Source organism: Hypomesus nipponensis, chromosome 17, assembly GCF_054491055.1.
Source record: "Hypomesus nipponensis isolate SF chromosome 17, ASM5449105v1, whole genome shotgun sequence".
NCBI classification, from domain to species: domain Eukaryota; kingdom Metazoa; phylum Chordata; class Actinopteri; order Osmeriformes; family Osmeridae; genus Hypomesus; species Hypomesus nipponensis.
The window spans coordinates 19182501-19201980 of record NC_140377.1 but is presented as its reverse complement, the minus strand read 5'-3'; the positions used below and the strand labels follow the sequence as shown (position 1 = coordinate 19201980).

The 19480-nt window shown below is 54.5% G+C and overlaps 1 protein-coding gene across 1 annotated transcript in view; it reads right to left on the bottom strand.

The window, feature by feature from the left end:
• Positions 1-656: 656 nt before the first annotated feature.
• The window catches only part of prkar1b (protein kinase, cAMP-dependent, regulatory, type I, beta), a 60600-nt gene continuing 41776 nt past the window's right edge, over positions 657-19480 (bottom strand). The window contains exons 8-12 of the mRNA XM_084677788.1: positions 15207-15365; positions 9770-9830; positions 8670-8791; positions 1023-1104; positions 657-862 (exon numbers count right to left, since the gene is read on the bottom strand). Of these exons, the coding sequence (XP_084533914.1) occupies positions 690-862; positions 1023-1104; positions 8670-8791; positions 9770-9830; positions 15207-15365 (597 nt within the window). The 3' untranslated portion in view covers positions 657-689. The remainder of the gene's footprint in view (positions 863-1022; positions 1105-8669; positions 8792-9769; positions 9831-15206; positions 15366-19480) is intronic.

Genomic DNA, 19480 nt, shown 5'->3' with positions numbered 1-19480 from the left:
AACATAAATCATATTATTTTATATTTTTTAATCTCTATGTAACCAAGGTGGGGTGAGTCAGGCAGTGGGATTTGATTCGAAGGAGAAATGTCACCGCACACCTCGACCCCAACACCCCCAGAAGCAAATTAAAAGGCAAAACTGCAGCCAGCGTGCAAGACAATAAACCCACCCACCCCCTGTCGCTGTCCGTAACTGACTTCACTTCGGGCAGGTAACTGAACTCACTGAACACCACAAACCATCTTATATCCAAAATGTCAGTACTTCACCACTACAAACCAAGGTGCAACGATAGGTTTCTTTGTACATTCTCAAAAGCATGCTTCATATACAGCCGATATATATCGTATATCGAAATACTAGATATATCGTGTGTACGGTATGACTCGTACACATCCAAGGCCAACCTATGACTGTGCGTCTGTCCGCTCACCTCCCTCTCTGAGGCTAAGCGACAGCGCGGCAGTTCCCAGTGAAAGAGATTCAGAGACAGGCCACACAAAACCCAAATCAAAAATATAGCTTTCATATATATTTTCAAAAGAAAAAGAAATATAATTTAAAGGCAGGAAGCAGCAAGCGCCCCTTGTTGTCCCCCCCTCCCCAACCACCCTCCCAACCCCCCCTCCCCAACCCCCCCCCCCCCCTTTCCCCGCTGGTGAGGTGAGAGGTGCTTCCTGGGTTGTTCACACGGTGAGGGAGATGAAGCTGTTGTATCTCTGGATGTTCCTCTTCAGGATGTCTGAGCAGGGCCCCAGCACGCGCTCGAAGCGAGGCCGGTCCAGCTTCACACACTTCAGGGGACCACGCGCCACCACAGTGGCTGCCCGCGGCCGGTTCAGCAGCAGGGCAATCTCACCTGGACACACACACACATTCATTCAGTTTCCGCATAATGTAATTCAAATCGAGAACATCAAAGGAATAATCCACTACATCTGCTTCTAGAGAGATGCTGGTGTCCTGTTGCCAGGTAGCGGGGGGGAGGGGGAGGGGGGGGGGGTTGCTGGGATACGAACCGAAGTAGTCGGAGGGGCCCAGACGGCCCACCTCCACGTACTCCTCGTTGTCAGACCTGCGCTGGAGCACCGAGGCTGTACCCTGAGGGACGACAGAGAGAGAGAGGCAGAGAGAGAGACAGAGAGAGAGAGAGAGAGAGAGAGAGAGAGAGAGAGAGAGAGAGAGAGACAGAGAGAGAGAGGGAGAGAGAGACAGAGACAGTGAGAGAGAGGGAGAGAGAGGAAGAGAGAGAGACAGAGAGAGAGGCAGAGAGAGAGAGACAGAGAGAGACAGAGAGAGACAGAGAGAGACAGAGAGAGAGACAGAGAGAGAGGGGGGTGAGGGAGAGAGGGGGGGTGGACAATAGAGACAAGGAGGAGGGTGGGAGCCAGAGGTGACGACAGAGAGAAAGAGAGAGAGAGAGGGGGGGTGAAAGGGGGGAGGGAGAAAGAGAAAGGAGAGCGTTATTTGTCAGGAAAAAAAGACAAATCACCCGGAGGATTAACCGGGCAGACATTCTTTGGCTTTCTAATCATGCAGGTGCACGAGATTGAGAGATCACTTTAATAGGGGACACCTGTACCCTCGCCCCCCCCCCCCCACCCCCAAATCAGAAGACTTTGCCAAACACTGACACCTGCTTTAGGGGAGAGAGAGACAGAGGAAAGAAGGTAGGAGAGAGAGGGAAGGGTGGAGAGAGAGAAATAAAGAGAAAGAAAGGGTGGAAAGGGAAAAGAGAGAAGAGAGGCAGACGGACTGGTGGACAAGGAGCGTGCCAGACATCTGACCGGGCCCCCCGACAGACAGAGCATCAGAGCTGTGCAGAGGGAGCCCCCTCACAGTCCACGACCAACACCTCATCCCTTAAGCAGTTATCTACACTGCCCATGACTGAGGCAATGGGAATATAGGCGCCCACACACACACACACATACACACACAGACACACAGACACACACACACTTACGTCCCCATTTCACCTTCAGACATTCGACAAGGAATAACTAATGGTCTCATACATTCGATTGTTTACACACACACACACACACACACACACAAGCCAAATTTAGTAGACAGATTGGCACGCATACACACACTCTTAGGAAAACAACAGCAGACGCACACATGCGTACACAGACACCGACAGCTGATTCCTGCTGGACAGGACTGACTGAACTCTGTGACCGATCACATTTGCCAGAACCGCTGTTTGTGTGTTGGGGTGCGTGTGCGTGTGTGTTGGTGCATGTTTGTGTGTCTGTTTGTTGGTGTGCGTGTGTGTTGTTGTGTGTGTGTGTGTGTGTGTGAGAGTGTTGACAGATTGGCCCCTTCTCCCAGACACCACAACAGAATGATTTATCTATTGATGTGCCGAGAGGTTCTGAAAGGTTATCAAAATGTCTAACAGCTGTCCACCAACTGTGTGTGTGACAGATTTTGTATGTGTGTGTGTGTGTGTGTTGCGTCTGGATGATCAGATACACGCATCCCAACTTGCACGGGTGTGCCAGTACATGTGCACGTGCGCTTTGTATTTTAACATGCACATGTGTGTGTGTGTGTGTGTGTTTGTGTGATCTTGTTTAACTACTCTTGTGGGGAACAGTCCCTTTTTTGGATCCCACAACTCCAGGTGCCATTTCTAGGGTTTGAGGAGGTACAGAATTAGTGTCACATTACAGTAAGGGTTATGTGTTAGGAATAAGGAATAACACCGTTTGAAATGGGAGTGAACTATGGGGCATCGCTCTGATGATAAATCGACCTGTGTATGCGTTGCTGAGCGGTATACAGTACGTGTGTGTCCGCACAAGCAATTTCAATTGTTTTCTTGATGAGCTATGAGCTAGTTATGGATCTAGTGTCCATCCATATGTGCTCCCGTGCATTATAGCCCTGTGTTCCTATAAGTATGTTAGTTTGAATGGTAGCAATACCATAAGTTACAGTGGCACGCCCAGGCATGCGAATGAACACGGCTAGCTAACTGCTAGCAGGCTAAGTCGTAGCTCGGCAGGGAGGGGATTTCCCAGATTCTAGTGAGCTGGACCGGTGTGCATGTCTTCAACCATGTCTGTAAACGGCCCTGATCGTGCCAGAACACAGCTTTTTCTCTTTCCCTCCCTCCCTCCCTCCCTCCCTCCCTCCCTCCCTCCCTCCCTCCCTCCCTCCCTCCCTCCCTCCCTCCCTCCCTCCCTCCCTCCCTCCCTCCCTCCCTCCCTCCCTCCCTCCCTCCCTCCCTCCCTCCCTCCCTCCCTCCCTGCCTGCCTGCCTGCCTCCCTCCCTCCCTCCCTCCCTCCCTCCCTCCCCTAATCCCTCTCTCGGCTCCTTGGGCTGGGAACACTCAGATTGCTCAGTATGAATATAATGAGTCTTAGAGTCTCCGGAGCGGAACACAGAGGTGTGACTGTGTGGGAGCCTGATCGTGAGGCCGCAGAGACACCTGTGTGTGTGTGTGTATTAGTAGTGTGACATCTGTCATAACTAGGGACTGTGTGTGAGGTTCCGTCCGACCTTGTGCCATAGCGAGGTCACGAGCACTTCTGTAGGATGGTTATAATGGGGGCAGGTGCCAAGGGCCCCACAAAGGGGCCTAACCCCAGAACGGGTGAGCCGGGGCTGGGCAGGCAGGCAGGCAGCGAGCTCTGGGCCTCCAGCTGGAGCTCCGCTGGGCCCACGACCCGTCTCTCAGAAAGGGGGATGACATCAGTGCGGGGTGGCCCCGGGTTGCCAGGTTTGAATTAGTCACATATTAAGGAGCTGGCCGTGTGGCAGAGCGGGCATCCCAGGCTTCTGTGGGAAACGCTGCGGAGGGAGGCGGGGAAACACACACACACACACACACTCCTATAGACAACACGTCCACTCATCAATGTATACACACGGGTCAGAAACAACAAAGATTGTTCGAGTACACAAACAAACAGCCAATAAACACACCCGCAGAACATGCACACAGGCTCAACACACACACACACACACACACTCAGATTAAAATGGGTGCCAAGACTGATGGGCGTGGGGCCAGCTGGGCCCCTCTATTCCCAGCATCCCCTCTCCTTTCCCCAAACACCCCCCCCCCCCCCCCTCACCCTCCTCAGTTTCAGACACACAGGATATCAGTCTGCAAGTGACGCACAGGGGAGAGGAGGAAAGGAGGAGAAGGGGCGAGGAGGAGAGGAGAGGAGGAGAGGGGGAAGATTGGAGAGGAGGGGAGAGGGTCGGAGAGGAAAGGAACGGGGAGGAGGAGGGGGAAGGAGAGGAGGGCAAAGCGTAGGGTTCGCCGGATGTACCGAGTGGTCGACCAATCATAATCTCCTTCTTCGATCAGGTGGACGTGAGAAAAACCAGATCCAAACTGTGTGGAAGTTGTTTGTGTGTGTGTGTTGGAGCAGCTGGAGGAAGGGAAAGGAAAGAGCAAGTTGGAAAGAAAGAAGGGTGGCATGAGAGAGAGACAGAGGGAGAGAGACAGAGAGAGAAGAGCCAGGGACAGCATGCAGCATGGATTGTTCCATGCGTGGGCGGACAGCACCGATAACCATCTCACTCCACCCTGGGAGAAGAACAGATGAGAGCACAGCTGAGGAGAGGATGGCAGAGGAGAGAGAGAGAGAGAGAGAGAGAGAGAGAGAGAGAGAGAGAGAGAGAGAGAGAGAGAGAGAGAGAGAGAGAGAGAGAGAGAGAGAGAGAGAGAGAGAGAGAGAGAGAGAGAGAGAGAGAGAGAGAGAGAGAGAGGGGAGGGAGAGAGAGACAGAGAGAGACAGAGAGAGACAGAGAGAGAGAGAGAGAGAGAGAGAGAGAGAGACAGAGACAGAGACAGAGACAGAGAGAGAGAGAGAGAGAGAGAGAGAGAGAGAAAGAAGAGGAGTGGAGGAGAGAAGAAAAGAGAGGAAGAGAGTTCCCCATATGAGTCTGTCTCTTGCAAACACAGCCATCCCCTCCTCTACCACACTGGCCACCAGGAAGAAGGAGAGTGAGGGAGAGAGAGAGACAGAGGGAGACAGAGGGAGACAAAGGGAGAGAGGGAAGGAGAGAGGGAGGGAGGGAGAAAGGAGGGTAGAGGGAGGTAGAGAGGGAGAGGGAGGGGCAGGCCCACCTGGGGTCAGGCTGAGCCAGGCAGCATTCATCACTCAGCTAAATAATAAACCTTCAAGAGAGATTGTTGAGCAGATAATACTGTGTGTGTGTGTGTGTGTGTGAGTGAGTGTGTGTGTGGCAAGGCCCGGTCCCCAACCTGCAGAAAACCTCCTTACACACGTGCGTGCATACACACACACACACACACACACACACACACACACACACACACACGCAGAGTGTGAGGGGTCAGCTGGTGGGTGACATGTCAGAAGGAAGCAGATCTGGAAGCAGAGACGATTACACAAACACCAGAGACAGACAGACAGAGAGAGAGATAGAGAGAGAAACAGAGAGAGAGAGAGAGAGAAAGAGACAGGAGGGGAAGGGGGGGTGGAGGAGAGGAGGAGATGAAGGAGAGGAGGAGCGAAGAGGAGGAGATGGGGGAGAGGATGAGAGGAGAGAGGAAAAAGGCGATACTCGCAAGAGACCACCCAGCACTCACAGGGTCTGTCGTGGATCACACACACACACACACTGGTCTTGTAGAGGATGACACACACACACGCACACTGGTCTTGTAGAGGATGACACACACACACGCACACTGGTCTTGTAGAGGATGACACACACACACACACACTGGTCTTGTAGAGGATGACACACACACACGCACACACACACACTCAGGACAGTAGCCATGGCTAGAGCTTCTTCACATGAACTCTTTACTACTGACACGGAGGCTGTGTGTGTGCACGCCTGTCAATAAGCAAAGGTAAAAACAGACTTCTCCAACTCAGTCCAACATCACCAACGAAACAGTTTGTCAAAGTAGAGCGTGTGTGTTGCCACGGTGACCCCAAAGATCTCCCGAGGGAGGCGACCCCGTGACCATTTAGGTATGAGGTTAAAGGTCGAGAGGAATGCATCGATTTATTGACCAACCAATCAGCGAACGGTCAATCAATCAATCAACCAAACAGTTAAACGATTGGTCAATCCACTACCCGAGATGATGAATTCAGATTACTTGTGGTTGCTTGTCTGTACAGTGTGAATCAGCCGTGCCATCCCCCAGCTGGAGATGGATGGAGAAGGAGGGAAGGAGGGATAGAGGGAAGAGAGAGAAGAACAAGGAGAGACGGAAGTGTGGAGACAGCGTGGGTGATGGAAAACAAAGGGGGCGGTGAGGGGGAGTCTCATGAAGTACCCCCCCACACACACACACCCTCCCTCCCTTTCTTCCAAGCAGCTTTCAGACTTTCTTTTGCCCGCCCTCTGTCACTCCATTTCCTTCATGAGCTCGTCCCTCGCCCGGCCACCCTCTCTCTCCCTCTCCTTCCATCTCGACCCCTCTCCTTCCCTCTTTCTCTCCCTCCTTCCCTCTCTGTCCCTCCTTCCCTCCCTCCCTCTCATCTCTCTCTCTTTCCTCTCTCCCTCTTCCCTCTCTCTTTCCTCCCTCTCTCCTTCCTTCCTCCCTCTCTCCTTCCTCCCCCCCCCCCCCCCGCCTCCCAGGAGGCAGGGTTTTCTGACCCTGTGTGAACGCCGGCAGCATTCCACCACAGACCGCCTCACTCTGGGAACGACAGGGCCGTCTCCCTGCTCAGACCAGCCAGAGGGAGGGAGGGAGACAGGGCCGTCTCCCTGCTCAGACCAGCCAGAGGGAGGGAGACAGGGCCGTCTCCCTGCTCAGACCAGCCAGAGGGAGGGAGGGAGACAGGGCCGTCTCCCTGCTCAGACCAGCCAGAGGGAGGGAGGGAGACAGGGCCGTCTCCCTGCTCAGACCAGCCAGAGGGAGGGAGGGAGACAGGGCCGTCTCCCTGCTCAGACCAGCCAGAGGGAGGGAGGGAGACAGGGCCGTCTCCCTGCTCAGACCAGCCAGAGGGAGGGAGGGAGACAGGGCCGTCTCCCTGCTCAGACCAGCCAGAGGGAGGGAGACAGGGCCGTCTCCCTGCTCAGACCAGCCAGAGGGAGGGAGGGAGACAGGGCCGTCTCCCTGCTCAGACCAGCCAGAGGGAGGGAGGGAGACAGGGCCGTCTCCCTGCTCAGACCAGCCAGAGGGAGGGAGGGAGACAGGGCCGTCTCCCTGCTCAGACCAGCCAGAGGGAGGGAGGGAGACAGGGCCGTCTCCCTGCTCAGACCAGCCAGAGGGAGGGAGGGAGACAGGGCCGTCTCCCTGCTCAGACCAGCCAGAGGGAGGGAGGGAGACAGGGCCGTCTCCCTGCTCAGACCAGCCAGAGGGAGGGAGGGAGACAGGGCCGTCTCCCTGCTCAGACCAGCCAGAGGGAGGGAGGGAGACAGGGGGAAGGATGGGGTAGAAAAAGAGAGAACAAGAGGAAAGGACCGAGGGAGGGTGAGCGATAAGGAGGGAGAGAAGAAAAGAGAGAGAAAAGACGAGAGGGAGGGAGGGAGAGAGAGAGAGAGGAACAGAGAGCAAACCACAGCGTGTGGAGGAGTCCCAGGCTGAGAGAGCCTGTGTTGGAGGACCAGTGAGAGCTGCCGGGGGCGGGGTGTGTTCGCAAGGGCCATGTTCTCAGCGGGGGCCCCGGGAGCCCTGGGCTGACACGGACACACAGGGGCCCCCCGGGGCGGGGCTGTCCCTAGGGGACACACAGGAATGAGCGGGGGGGGTCAAAGGAGACATCCAGGATACAGCAGTCTCTCTCTCTCCCCCTCCCCCTCTCTCTCCCCTACTGTGGTCTGGGTGTGTGAAGGGAAGCCGTTATATTCCTCTGACGGCCAGTCCTCTATCTCCCTCTCTCTTTCTCACTCTCTCACTAAAACATGGCTACTGTCAGCGTAGCATTCGCAAATGTCAAGAACGACCCCGATACTGGAGAGATACGCTGATGTGACGTTCATAATGGGAGAGAGAGAGGGAGGGGTGGAGGAAGAGGGAGGGATGGAGAGGGAGGGAGGAGAGGGAGGGATGGAGAGGGAGGGAAGGAGAGGGATGGAGGGAGAGGGAGGGTCTGGCTGCTGCTCCCGGAGGGCTGCAGGTGGAGAGGTAGAGAGCGCCAGAAGGAGGGCTGAGGAGAGCCACATCACTCAGCAGGCTGATAATGCACCGCCGCTCTCACTGGAGCGATTGTTACAAGGATGGAGAGATGGAGGTAGAGAGAGAGAGGGGTATAATGAGTGACTGGGCGACAGAGAAAGAGAGGACAGAGAGAGAGAGAGAGAGAGAGAGAGAGAGAGAGAGAGAGAGAGAGAGTGAGTGAGTGAGAAGCTGACAGAGGGAGAGATTGGGGGAGAGAGGAGGAGGGAAAGAGTTGGGAGAGAGGGAGACGGAGAGTGGGGAGAGAGAGAGAGAATGCTGGACAGAGAGTCAACGGCAGACAGAGAGAGAGCGACAGGAGGAGAGGACGGGACAAACACGACAACAGCTTCGGGGCCCCCCCCCCCCCCCCCTCTACTTGACCCCAGCGAGAGCTGTGTCGTGTATGGAGTTCACCAAAAGAGTGTTGGGATGACGAGCGCGGGGGGGGGGCTTCCCCTCCAGCTCCACAAAGCCTGCAGTGTGTGTCTGTGTGTGTGTGTGGTGCCCCTATATGTGTGTACGCATTGTGACGCACACACGCCCCCACCTCTGTGATGATGAAGAAATCGTCTCCAGGTTCTCCCTGGACCACGATCTTCTCCCCGTCCTCAAACTGGACCGGCTCCAGCGCATCAGCCACCGTGAGGCCCTCCCACTTGTCCAGGGACTCTGTAGTGACACACACACACACGCACACACACACTCGTCAGTCAGTGTAAATCCAAACAGCACAGGGTAGACGGATAGACTAACACACTAGTGTACACACACGCACACACACAGACAGGACTGCAGGTATTCATATAGACAAGACTTTGGTACATGTGTAAGCATTAAATACATTTAAGATTAAAGAAAATAAATCTCCTTTTATATATATATATATATATATATATCTCAAAAGGCCAGAATATTTAATTTCAGGACAACATGCACATTTTCACTTGTCCCATGGCAGATTTATTTACTTAGAAAACGTATTGTTTTAATCGTTTTTGTTAACATGTTTTTTTTGTAAACATTTTGAAGTGAAGAGATCCATATCCCAGAGTCACTGGAATCTTCTGGAATATCTTGTGATCTGCGAGAGTGTATTAGGAGCAACCGGAGAAGGCCCTACAACATTTCACGCTCCGCAAAGTCACTCAGCCACTTACGCCACCTCCGCTCAACACACACACACACACACACACACACACACACACACACACAGAGATGTGCAGCAAGGACCATGTTGTCTCAGCCCCTCCCCTCCTCAACAACATCAAGGGCTTGCACCCAATTTCGTGGCTATCGGCAAAATCAAAGACAAACAAACCCGCCCTCCCCCCCTCTTCCCTCCTTCGTGGGGAGAGAGGGAGAAAGAGAGGGAGAAAGAGAGAGAGAGGGAGAGAGAGAAAGAGGCTGGTGTTTGATTAGAGCCCTCGTCTGGGCAATAAAACAGGGAGGAACGAGGCATACGAGAGGAAGGGGGGTGAGGAGGGGGAGGGGGGGGGGGGGAGAGGGGGGGGAGAGGGAGGGGAGAGGGAGGGGGGGAAGGTATCCCAGTCTGGAGGCAGGTCTCTGACCTGACTGTGTTAATAACCTCCACAGATAGTTCTTGTCCTTTACACACACACAGACACACACACACACACACTCTCTTACCCAGAATGGAGACCTTGCTCAGGAACTCTTCGTACATCTTCCTCTTCCTCAGTGTGCTTCCCTGCGGACGTCAGACAGAGATTAAACAATAGAAATGAGCGACTGTTGAGAGAGAGAGACAGAGAGAAAGACAGAGAGAAAGACAGAGAGAGAGAGAGAGACACAGACAGAGAGAGAGACAGAGAGAGAGACAGAGAGAGAGAGATAGATAGAGCGAACAAGAGAGATCCCGGGCTTAAACAGTGACTAGCTGAGGAAGGACTGGTGTGGTTTATTCATGTCATGAAGCGCAGACAAACACATGAAAGCCACGCTCCCCCCAGGACGTACGGGAAGCTGGGAGACGCAGGAAAGAACTAGTGTGTGTGTGTGTGTGTGTGTGTGTGTGTGTGTGTGCGTGGGGGGGATTTCAGGTAGAGCGCGTGCCGTGTATCGGGGTTCTGTACAACCGAGTTGAATCCGCTTTGTTTACAGTACGAGGCTTGTGGTCTTGTAGACTTACACTCGGTGTGTGTTACGCAGAGGTGTGTGTTACGCAGAGGTGTGTGTGTGTGTGGCCCACCCCACCCACACAGAAAGGGGGGGGGTCCCCCCTACACCCCTCCTTTCATCCTGAGGAACGAGGGAGAACGGAGAGGGAGAGAGCAGACCATGAGAAAAAGAGAAGAAGGGGGGGGGGGGGTTGGCAGAGAAAGGAAAGTAAAGGAAGATGGAGAGAGAGACAAACATACCGAAACAGATTGAGAGAGAGAGAGACAAGGAGAGAGAGACAAGGAGAGAGAGAGACAGGGAGAGAGAGAGACAGAGAGAGAGAGACATAAAGAGAGAGACAGAGTCAGACAGAGAGAGAAAGAGAGAGAGAGAGAGAGACAGAGAGAGACATAGAGACAGAGAGAGGCCATAGCTCAGACGCTGTGTGTTTGCATGTGGGAATGACAACAGGCGCCCCGACGCCTCTCTCCTGCTGCCTCTAATTTGATATAATTTCAAATTTTCTCTTGAAAGGAGAGAAAATCTTCCCAAGCGAGCGCGTACTGAACTGCGGAGCGTAAACAGCTTGATTAAAGGAATGCTCCTGTCGTCTCCCTTCCCCTCCCTTCTGAGAAAACGAGAGAGAAAGAGTGTGCACACGCACACACGCGGTGCGAGGTTGTCTGTGGATCACTGTGCAATGTATTCCCTTTCAACAGTTTTACCCTTCAGTTAGATGTTCATCTCTCCACCCGCACACAAACACACACACACACACACACACAGCTCTGATCCAGACCTCACAGGAGAGGAGACCACCACTTAGACGCATCCCAGGTGAGAGATGGGATGGGATCTCCTCCCCCTCCCTCTCCCTCTCTCTGTCTCTCTCTCTCCCTCTCTCTGTCTCTCTCTCTCTCCCTCTCTCTCTCTCTCCTCCACCCACCCTCTCCCATCTCTCATTCCCTGCTCCCGTCTCCGTCTCCGTCCCTCGCGCAGAGAGAGCGAGGGCCGTGTTAGCTAGCGAGCTAACTAGCGGGACGGCCAACAGACCTGGGCAGCTTAAAGGATTAGCCCTGCTTACCTTTCACACGCTGACTGATTCATAGGGCTTTGGGGGGGGGGGGGGGGGGAGGGAGGGTAGCTGCTACCAGCGAGGCAGGGAGAGGGAGGCCCCAGGATGAAGGATGGATGGTTTAAGGAGCTTTCAGTCCCTCGCTCTCCCTGTGTGTTCACACCGCGTCTCCCCCCTCTCTGCCGCTCTCTCTGTCCATGCATCCCTCTCTCTGTGCATCCCTCAAAAGATCTCCCTCCCTAATGCTGTTCCTCCTGTCTGTGGTCTGTTCCTCCTGTCTGTGGTCTGTTCCTCCTGTCTGTGGTCTGTTCCTCCTGTCTGTGGTCTGTTCCTCCTGTCTGTGGTCTGTTCCTCCTGTCTGTGGTCTGTTCCTCCTGTCTGTGGTCTGTTCCTCCTGTCTGTGGTATGTTCCTCCTGTCTGTGGTCTGTTCCTCCTGTCTGTGGTCTGTTCCTCCTGTCTGTGGTCTGTTCCTCCTGTCTGTGGTCTGTTCCTCCTGTCTGTGGTCTGTTCCTCCTGTCTGTGGTATGTTCCTCCTGTCTGTGGTCTGTTCCTCCTGTCTGTGGTCTGTTCCTCCTGTCTGTGGTCTGTTCCACCTGTCTGTGGGCTGTTCCTCCTGTCTGTGGTCTGTTCCACCTGTCTCTGGGCTGTTCCTCCTGTCTGTGGTCTGTTCCACCTGTCTGTGGGCTGTTCCGCTTGTCTCTGGGCTGTTCCTCCTGTCTGTGGTCTCGCTCAAAGGACTGTTGTGTTCTGTGGACCCGCCAAGATCCCAACCTTCATCTCGGGCCAGGAAAAGACCTCTCTCTCTCTCTCTCTCTCTCTCTCTCTCTCTTTTTCTCTCTTTCTCTCTCTCCCCCTCTCTACCAGTCTCTTTTGTCATTTCTTCTCCTCCACCCTTTTTCTTCTTCTTTGCTCTCCTTCTCCTCTTTCCCGTTTATGTCTTCTCCTCTTCTCCTCTGTTTGTGGTGGTGTCTGCTCGGGCTGGTGTGTCTGTGTTGCAGAGGTCACAGACGAGCAACCGAACAGCTCATGTTTACGTGGAGGCACGGATAAAAGGAGTGTTTGTCAGGGTAATTCCTTTGAAACATTAACCAGTGTGTGTGTGAAGTCACATAATCACGTCAGGGCTGTCTTTTAACCAGCTACAGGCAGTCAGAATACCCACAGGGAGAATACACACACACGCAGTCACACAGCCAAACACACGCACACACGGTCACGCACACATAAATGCACATGTGCATATATGCACCGTGGCTCCTACACAAAGATCCACACACAGGCACAAACACAGACTTCCACAGAAAAAGCACCGCGCTCATTGTCTTGGCTCTGGTCCTTGCCAGAATACCACACACATTATAGCTTTACAAATCATTGACAGCCTTAATTAAGTGCAGGTCCACATAATTGAATTGGGCTTCTCACTCTCTCTCCTGCTGCTGTTTGAGAGAGGCAAGGAGGGAGAGAGAGATGAAGGAAGGACAGAGAGATGAGGGGAGAGAGAGAGATGAGGGGAGAGAGAGAGATGAGGGGAGAGAGAGAGATGAGGGGAGAGAGAGAGATGAGGGGAGAGAGAGAGATGAAGGGAGAGAGAGAGATGAAGGGAGAGAGAGATGAGGGGAGAGAGAGAGAAGAGGGAGAGAGAGAGATGAGGGGAGAGAGATGAGGGGAGAGAGAGAGATGAAGGGAGAGAGAGAGATGAAGGGAGAGAGAGATGAGGGGAGAGAGAGAGATGAAGGGAGAGAGAGAGATGAAGGAAGAGAGAGAGATGAAGGGAGAGAGAGAGATGAGGGGAGAGAGATGAGGGGAGAGAGAGAGGGAGACAGAGAGAGAAAGAGAGAGAGACAGAGAGAGACAGAGAGAGACAGAGAGAGAGACAGAGAGAGACAGAGAGAGACAGAGAGAGACAGAGACAGAGAGAGAGAGAGAGAGAGAGAGAGAGAGAGAGAGAGGGAGAGAGAGAGAGAGACAGAAGGAGAGAGCGGGGTAGTCAGGGAGGAGGATGGGCTGAGAGCAGCTATGTGCCTGGAGGGGGACTGGAGTGCTTGGCAGGTCAGTGCCAGCACTGAGAGGGCTGAAGAGGGCCACTCCACAAGAACAACAGCTCTCTTAGCCTTACACCCCACATCCCCACAGCCACGGGCTAGCGCAGTTAGCCTCCCCCAGAGCCCTGGCCCACACAAAGGTGCACAGACATGGAGTAAAAGTGGAGCAGCACATTTTTTTGTAAACCAGTCAACTTAGTATCGACTGTATCTTGACATGCAGGTATTGTACGGTGTCCCTAAAACGCCAGGTGCAACCCACTTTCAAGCTGGTTTCAGAGGCTAACTAGCGTTTTGCTCCCCAAAAAAGGCTGTGAGAAGGTATTCGCCATTTGACAAGTTGTCGTCCCGACTTGGAGTGGAGTGTTTGTTGTTCGAGCAAAATCACACGAGACGGAGTGTTGCTGAAATCAGCACGGCTGGGATTCGGTCGTGAGTTCGAGACCACAGACCCCACTGATATCTCTCCCGAGATACTGCATTCATGCAACGGTTCATCCAAGCACCATTTATTCATATTTAACAGTAATAAGACACAATAGATTATGATTTGTGTGTTTATTGAAGCGTGTGTTTGGCTCGGCCAACACAAATAGTCCCGTAACTGGACTGGGGACTGGACTGTTGCCAAGCAACACATTAACGTTTGCATTTTTTTTGTGTCGGTCTACATGTCAGCAGTATCATTGACATGTGTGTGTTTGCGTCTCTCCATTCGTAGCTTAACTCGAATGTTATTTGTGGAAGCACGTTCATCTTTGCGGTGGGACGTGAGTGACTATTGAAGATCGAGAGCGATCGTTAATGTAAGTGGAAGGACGCAGCACATGTTTGGTTAAAGGTCCCAGTGCTGAAGGACTAAATACCAGAACTCATGGAATGCCTCTTGTCCAATCAAATGACTGGGTCGGGACTCGCTTGTACAGAGGGGCAGTCCAACTCTAGCTTGTGCACTGAAGGTTACTTTTCCGATGAAGTGATTTTTATAGACACGCACGCACACGCACGCTACACAGGGCGACCGATCAGTCATCCTTACATAAGGCTGAGTCTGTCTGGGCAGGATGGGGAGGGCACAGCACCTTGTCTCCCACTTTAAACATTTAGACATTCCTGCTGATAAGCTCCAGGACTGGGAAGTAAGTGTGGGACATTAGCAACGACCCCTCCCTCTCTCCCTCTCTCCCTCTCTCCCTCTCTCCCTCTCTCCCTCTCTCCCTCTCTCCCTCTCTCCCTCTCTCCCTCTCTCCCTCCCTCCCCTCCCTCCCTCCCTCCCTCCCTCCCTCCCTCCCTCCCTCCCTCCCTCCCTCCCTCCCTCCCTCCCTCCCTCCCTCCCTCCCTCCCTCCCTCCCTCCCTCCCTCCCTCCCTCCCTCCCTCCCTCCCCCTCCCCCTCCCCCTCCCCCTCCCTCCCCCTCCCCCTCCCCCTCCCCCTCCCCCTCCCCCTCCCCCTCCCTCTCCCCCTCCCCCTCCCCCTCCCTCTCCCCCTCCCTCCCTCCCTCCCCTGCTCTCCACCTCGTTACACTCCCCTCTTTGGGCTTTGGGAAGTGAAGGAGAGTGAGACAGAAGCTACAGAAGGATCACTAGAGAGTGTGTGTGTGTGTGGTTAGGCTGTGGTAAAGGACTGCAGAGGCTACCGTGCGGTGCTCGAGAACGTTTGGGGGGGGGGGGGCGTGGTGAAAGCACGAGAAAAGAACGAGAGCACCCCAAGCTGTCGCCGCACTCCAGACGCACAACAGATGTGTACCGTGTGCGTTTCGTGCGTTGTGTACCATCTGGGAATTACACAACCGTTCATTTGGGACTGTTTGAATGTGTGTGCGTGCGTGTGTAACAGCTGTCCTCACCATGAGTATTCTCCGGTAGCTGTCTCTGTCGATGCCCCACAGTTTGAGGTCGGTCTTGGCCCGGACGGTGGCCGCCCGGGGGGTCCCGTAGATGAGGGCCAGCTCTCCGAAGCTGCCCCCCTCCCCGATGCTGGTCACCCACTCCCCGTTCACATACACCTGTGGACACACACACACACTTAGATTGTGATGGGTTTTGGCCCTGGTGGTTGTCTATGGACGGCCATAGTCTAAGTCTGTGTGTGGGAGAGTGGGTGTGTGTGTGTGTGTAAGTCAGACAGGGATTGAGGAGGACACGGGTGTGAACACGACACCGTCACCACGCACCATTAGGCTCCATTACCGGGTCTCTCACACACACACACACACACACACACAGAAGCTTTTTTATCACACCTCCTTTCTCCGCTCTCCCTTTCCTGCTCCTCTCCATGCTCCTCCTCTTCTCTACCTTCATCTTATCTTTCCTCTCGATGTGTGTGCGCGAGTGTTTTTCTGTGTATCTGTTCGGCTACCTGTTTATAGCTCTCTGTCCTTCCAAACTCTACTTTCCTGGGGGCGTTAGCTTTGATGACTGGGCTTAGAGTAGAAGGTGTGTGCGTGAGAGTGTGTGTGAGTGTGTGTGAGAGTGTGAGAGTGTGTGTGTGTGTGTGTGATCCTCCCCTAATCCGGAAGATGGGACACCCCTGAAAGCCCTGTATCTCTCCATGCATCTCTCCTTCCCTCTCTTCTCCATCCCTCTGTTTGAGGCTGAAACCTCCCTTTGATCTGGGCAGGAGGGGGAGGGGGGAGGGGCGGGTAAACCCAACACTCTCGGACCCTACTCCCTCTCACACAAGCACACACACACACATGCTCGACGGCTGTACACAGAAGCTCTTTTAGCTGGCCTTTTGGGACTGATAGGGTTTCACCTGTCGACACACAACCTTAAACAGACAGAGAGACAGGGCCTTACATAGAGAGAGACAGGGCCTAGCACAGAGAGAGAGACAGGGCCTGGCACAGAGAGAGAGACAGGGGAGAGAGAGACAGGGCCTAGCACAGAGAGAGAGACTGGAGAGAGAGACAGGGCTTAGCACAGAGAGAGAGACAGGGGAGAGAGAGACAGGGCCTTACACAGAGAGAGAGACAGGGCCTAGCACAGAGAGAGACACAGGGGGACAGGGGTCCAGTGATAGAGAGAGGGAGAGAGACAAGAACTAAAAGAAAGAGAGGCAGAGAGGGACAGAGAGAGAGAGAGAGAGAGAGAGAGAGAGAGAGAGAGAGAGAGAGAGAGAGAGAGAGAGAGAGAGAGAGAGGGAGAGAGATCATCCATGATGATGGTTCAGGATTGTCCCATTATCCAGGGCTTAAAGGGAGACCACAGGGGATCGCACCGACAACCCGCAGCCACAGCTATAAGCTCCAAAGAGATCAGGGAGGGGGGGGGGCAGGGAGGGAGGGCAGGGAGGGAGGGAGGGAGGGAGGGAGGGAGGGAGGGCAGGGAGGGAGGGCAGGGAGGGAGGGAGGGAGGGAGGGATTTGGCAGGTCTAGACTGATCGACTAGGGCAAGGCCTAAAACACACTGGGACTACCCATTACAAAGGTGTGGACATAGTTTTATACAACATCACGGGATCATGAGGCGCCATTTCCTCCAGGCGCTGTTTCTGGACCCGCACGGTTTGCACACTTGCTCCCTGTTATACGTCTGAGCTGACCCAAGCTTTTGAGAGACGGAGGAAGAGCGATAAAGAGAGAGAGTCCCGGACCTGTAACATCGTCGACATTGCGAGCAGCTGTAACATCAACGCCCCTCGACACAACACAGTCTAAGTCTAAGTAACGCAGTCAAAACAACAAAGTGATATTGCGGCACCGCGGTGGCATTGTCTTGGTCGGTGGCGGGAAAACAAAACGATGATGTGAGTAACAACATGTGTGCTGGGGGGGGGGGGGGGGGGGGGGAAGTCAACATCTTCCTGGCAGCAGTGGATGCGTGCGTGCGTAAGATTTACACCCCTGGCTGAGGGTACACAGACCCAGAGGAACCGACCCAGAGGAACCGACCCAGAGGAACCGACCCAGAGGAACAGACCCTGGCTGGCTTTGGGGGGGCTGGGCTGGGCCTGAGGGCCCTCCCTCTGTGCCTGGGTCTTGGCTGGGGGCTGGGTGCCGAAGGAGGAGAGATGGAGGGACCGGGGGTGAACCAGGGAGAGAGGGAGAGAGAGGCGTGGGGGGGGGGGGGGGCGGGGGGGGTCCCGGCACAGGGTGATGCAGGCTGCCAGGAGGAGGAGGGATGGAGGGTGAAGGAAAGATGAGGGATGAGTTGATGAGAGTGACACAGGAGGGAGGGATGGAGAGAAAAGAGGGAAAGGGGCAGAGAAAGAAAAAGAGAGAAGAAAACAAAGAGAGAGACAGAGACAGACAGAGAGAGAGAGAGAGAGAGAGACAGAGAGAGAGACAGAGAGAGAGAGAGAGAGAGAGGGGAACAGACCCTGGTCCACCTCAAGCCCCTCAGACACTGAGATGAGTCGGGCTGTGGCTCGCATCTTCACACAAAACAAACGTCCAACTCCTATATTGGATACAGCTGCCTCTTTTTCTTTCTGCCTGTATTTCTCTCTCCCCCCCCCCTGTCCCTCTCTCTCTCTCTCTCTGGCTGTCTATGTCTCTCTGCAGGTGTTATGACTGTCATGCCAATGATGGGAGAGAGAGAGTGTGTGTGTGTGTGTGTGTAGAAAAGGGGGGTTGTGAGTTTGGGGCCTATTTGTCTCCCGAACTGACAATCGTGGAGAACAACAGCAAAAAGGCTAACTAAGCAAAAAAGGCGAAAAACAAATCCATGAGAAAAGGGGAGAGAGGGAGGAGAGAGAGAGAGAGAGAGAGAGAGAGAGAGAGAGAGAGAGAGAGAGAGAGAGAGAGAGAGGGAGAGAGAGAGAGAGAGAGAGAGAGAGAGAGAGAGAGAGAGAGAGAGAGAGAGAGAGAGAGAGAGAGAGAGAGAGAGAGAGAGAGAGAGAGAGAGGAGGGAGAGAGAGAGGAGGGCGTCGGGTGCAGAAGTGTGCGGAGGAGAGGGGAGTGCATCAGACCCCGGCCCCGGATATACAGATTAGTGGGAAAACCGACGGAGGAATGCACTTTCCAGAGAAAATGGCGCAATTGTGCCACCGACCTTATCGCCGTCTAAAAACAAAAACCCTGCTGGGGTTTACACTGGAGATACCAGATAGATAGAGAGACAACAAAGACTTGTATAAACATCTCCGCTGAAGGGCTGAACAGTCTTTCCAGAGGGTGGATCAGTGTCTCTCGCTCTCCTTTCTCTCTGTGGAGTCTCTGCCTGAGGCCAGGCCTCAGGGCTGGATAGATGTTGGATCAGCGTCGCGGTGTGAACGCTGGCCAAACACCGGCTACACGTCTCCGTGGCGACACGTCTCCATGGCTACACATCTCCACGACGCTGTGCGCACGTCGACTGCGTGTCGTCTTGCTGTCAGAACCATCGATCCCCCCCCTTTCTCCTCTCTCTCCCTCTCCCCCCCTCTCTCTCTTTCTTCCCTCCCCCTCTCTCTCTCTCCTCCCCCCACTCCCTCTCTCCTCCCCCCCCCTCTCTTTCCCCCCCCCTCTCTCTCTTATCCCCCCCACTCCCTCTCTCCTCCCCCCCCTCTCTTTCCCCCCCCTCTCTCTCATCCCCCCCACTCCCTCTCTCTCTCCCCCCTCTCTCTCTCTCTCTCTCTCTCTCTCTCCCCCCCCCTCTCTCTCTCCCCCCCCCTCTCTCTCTCCCCCCCCCCCCCTCTCTCCCCCCCCTCTCTCTCTCCCCCTCTCTCCCTGACTCCCTCTCTGGTTACCTGCCTCTCTACCGACCGGGGAGACTCGCTCCGCTCCAGCGGGCCGCCGCCGCGGCACACCCGATAAGGTCACTTCCTGTTTGGCTTTCCGCCGCGGCTCCCCATCCGATCTCGGCGCTATCTCTCTTTGTGCACAGGTGCTCAGGAACAAAGGGAGAGGCTGTAGCCGCGGCGCGTTAGAGCCCGCGTCCTCGCGGGCATCGAAGCGGAGCGCGGAGGAGGTGTGTGTGTGTGTGAGGGGGGGGGGTTAACAACGTGCTATTGTTTCAGGGTGTAATCTCTTTCTTTTTTTTCCTCCCCTCCTCCTCCTCCTCCTCCTCCCCCCCACCCCACCCTCCGTATCTATATAGTTCCTTCTCCCTCTGCCTCGCTCTCTTTCTCTCTGCCCTCCCACCTCTCTCTGGGTCGCGACAACTCGTTTGTGCACCCATGGCGCGTGTACAC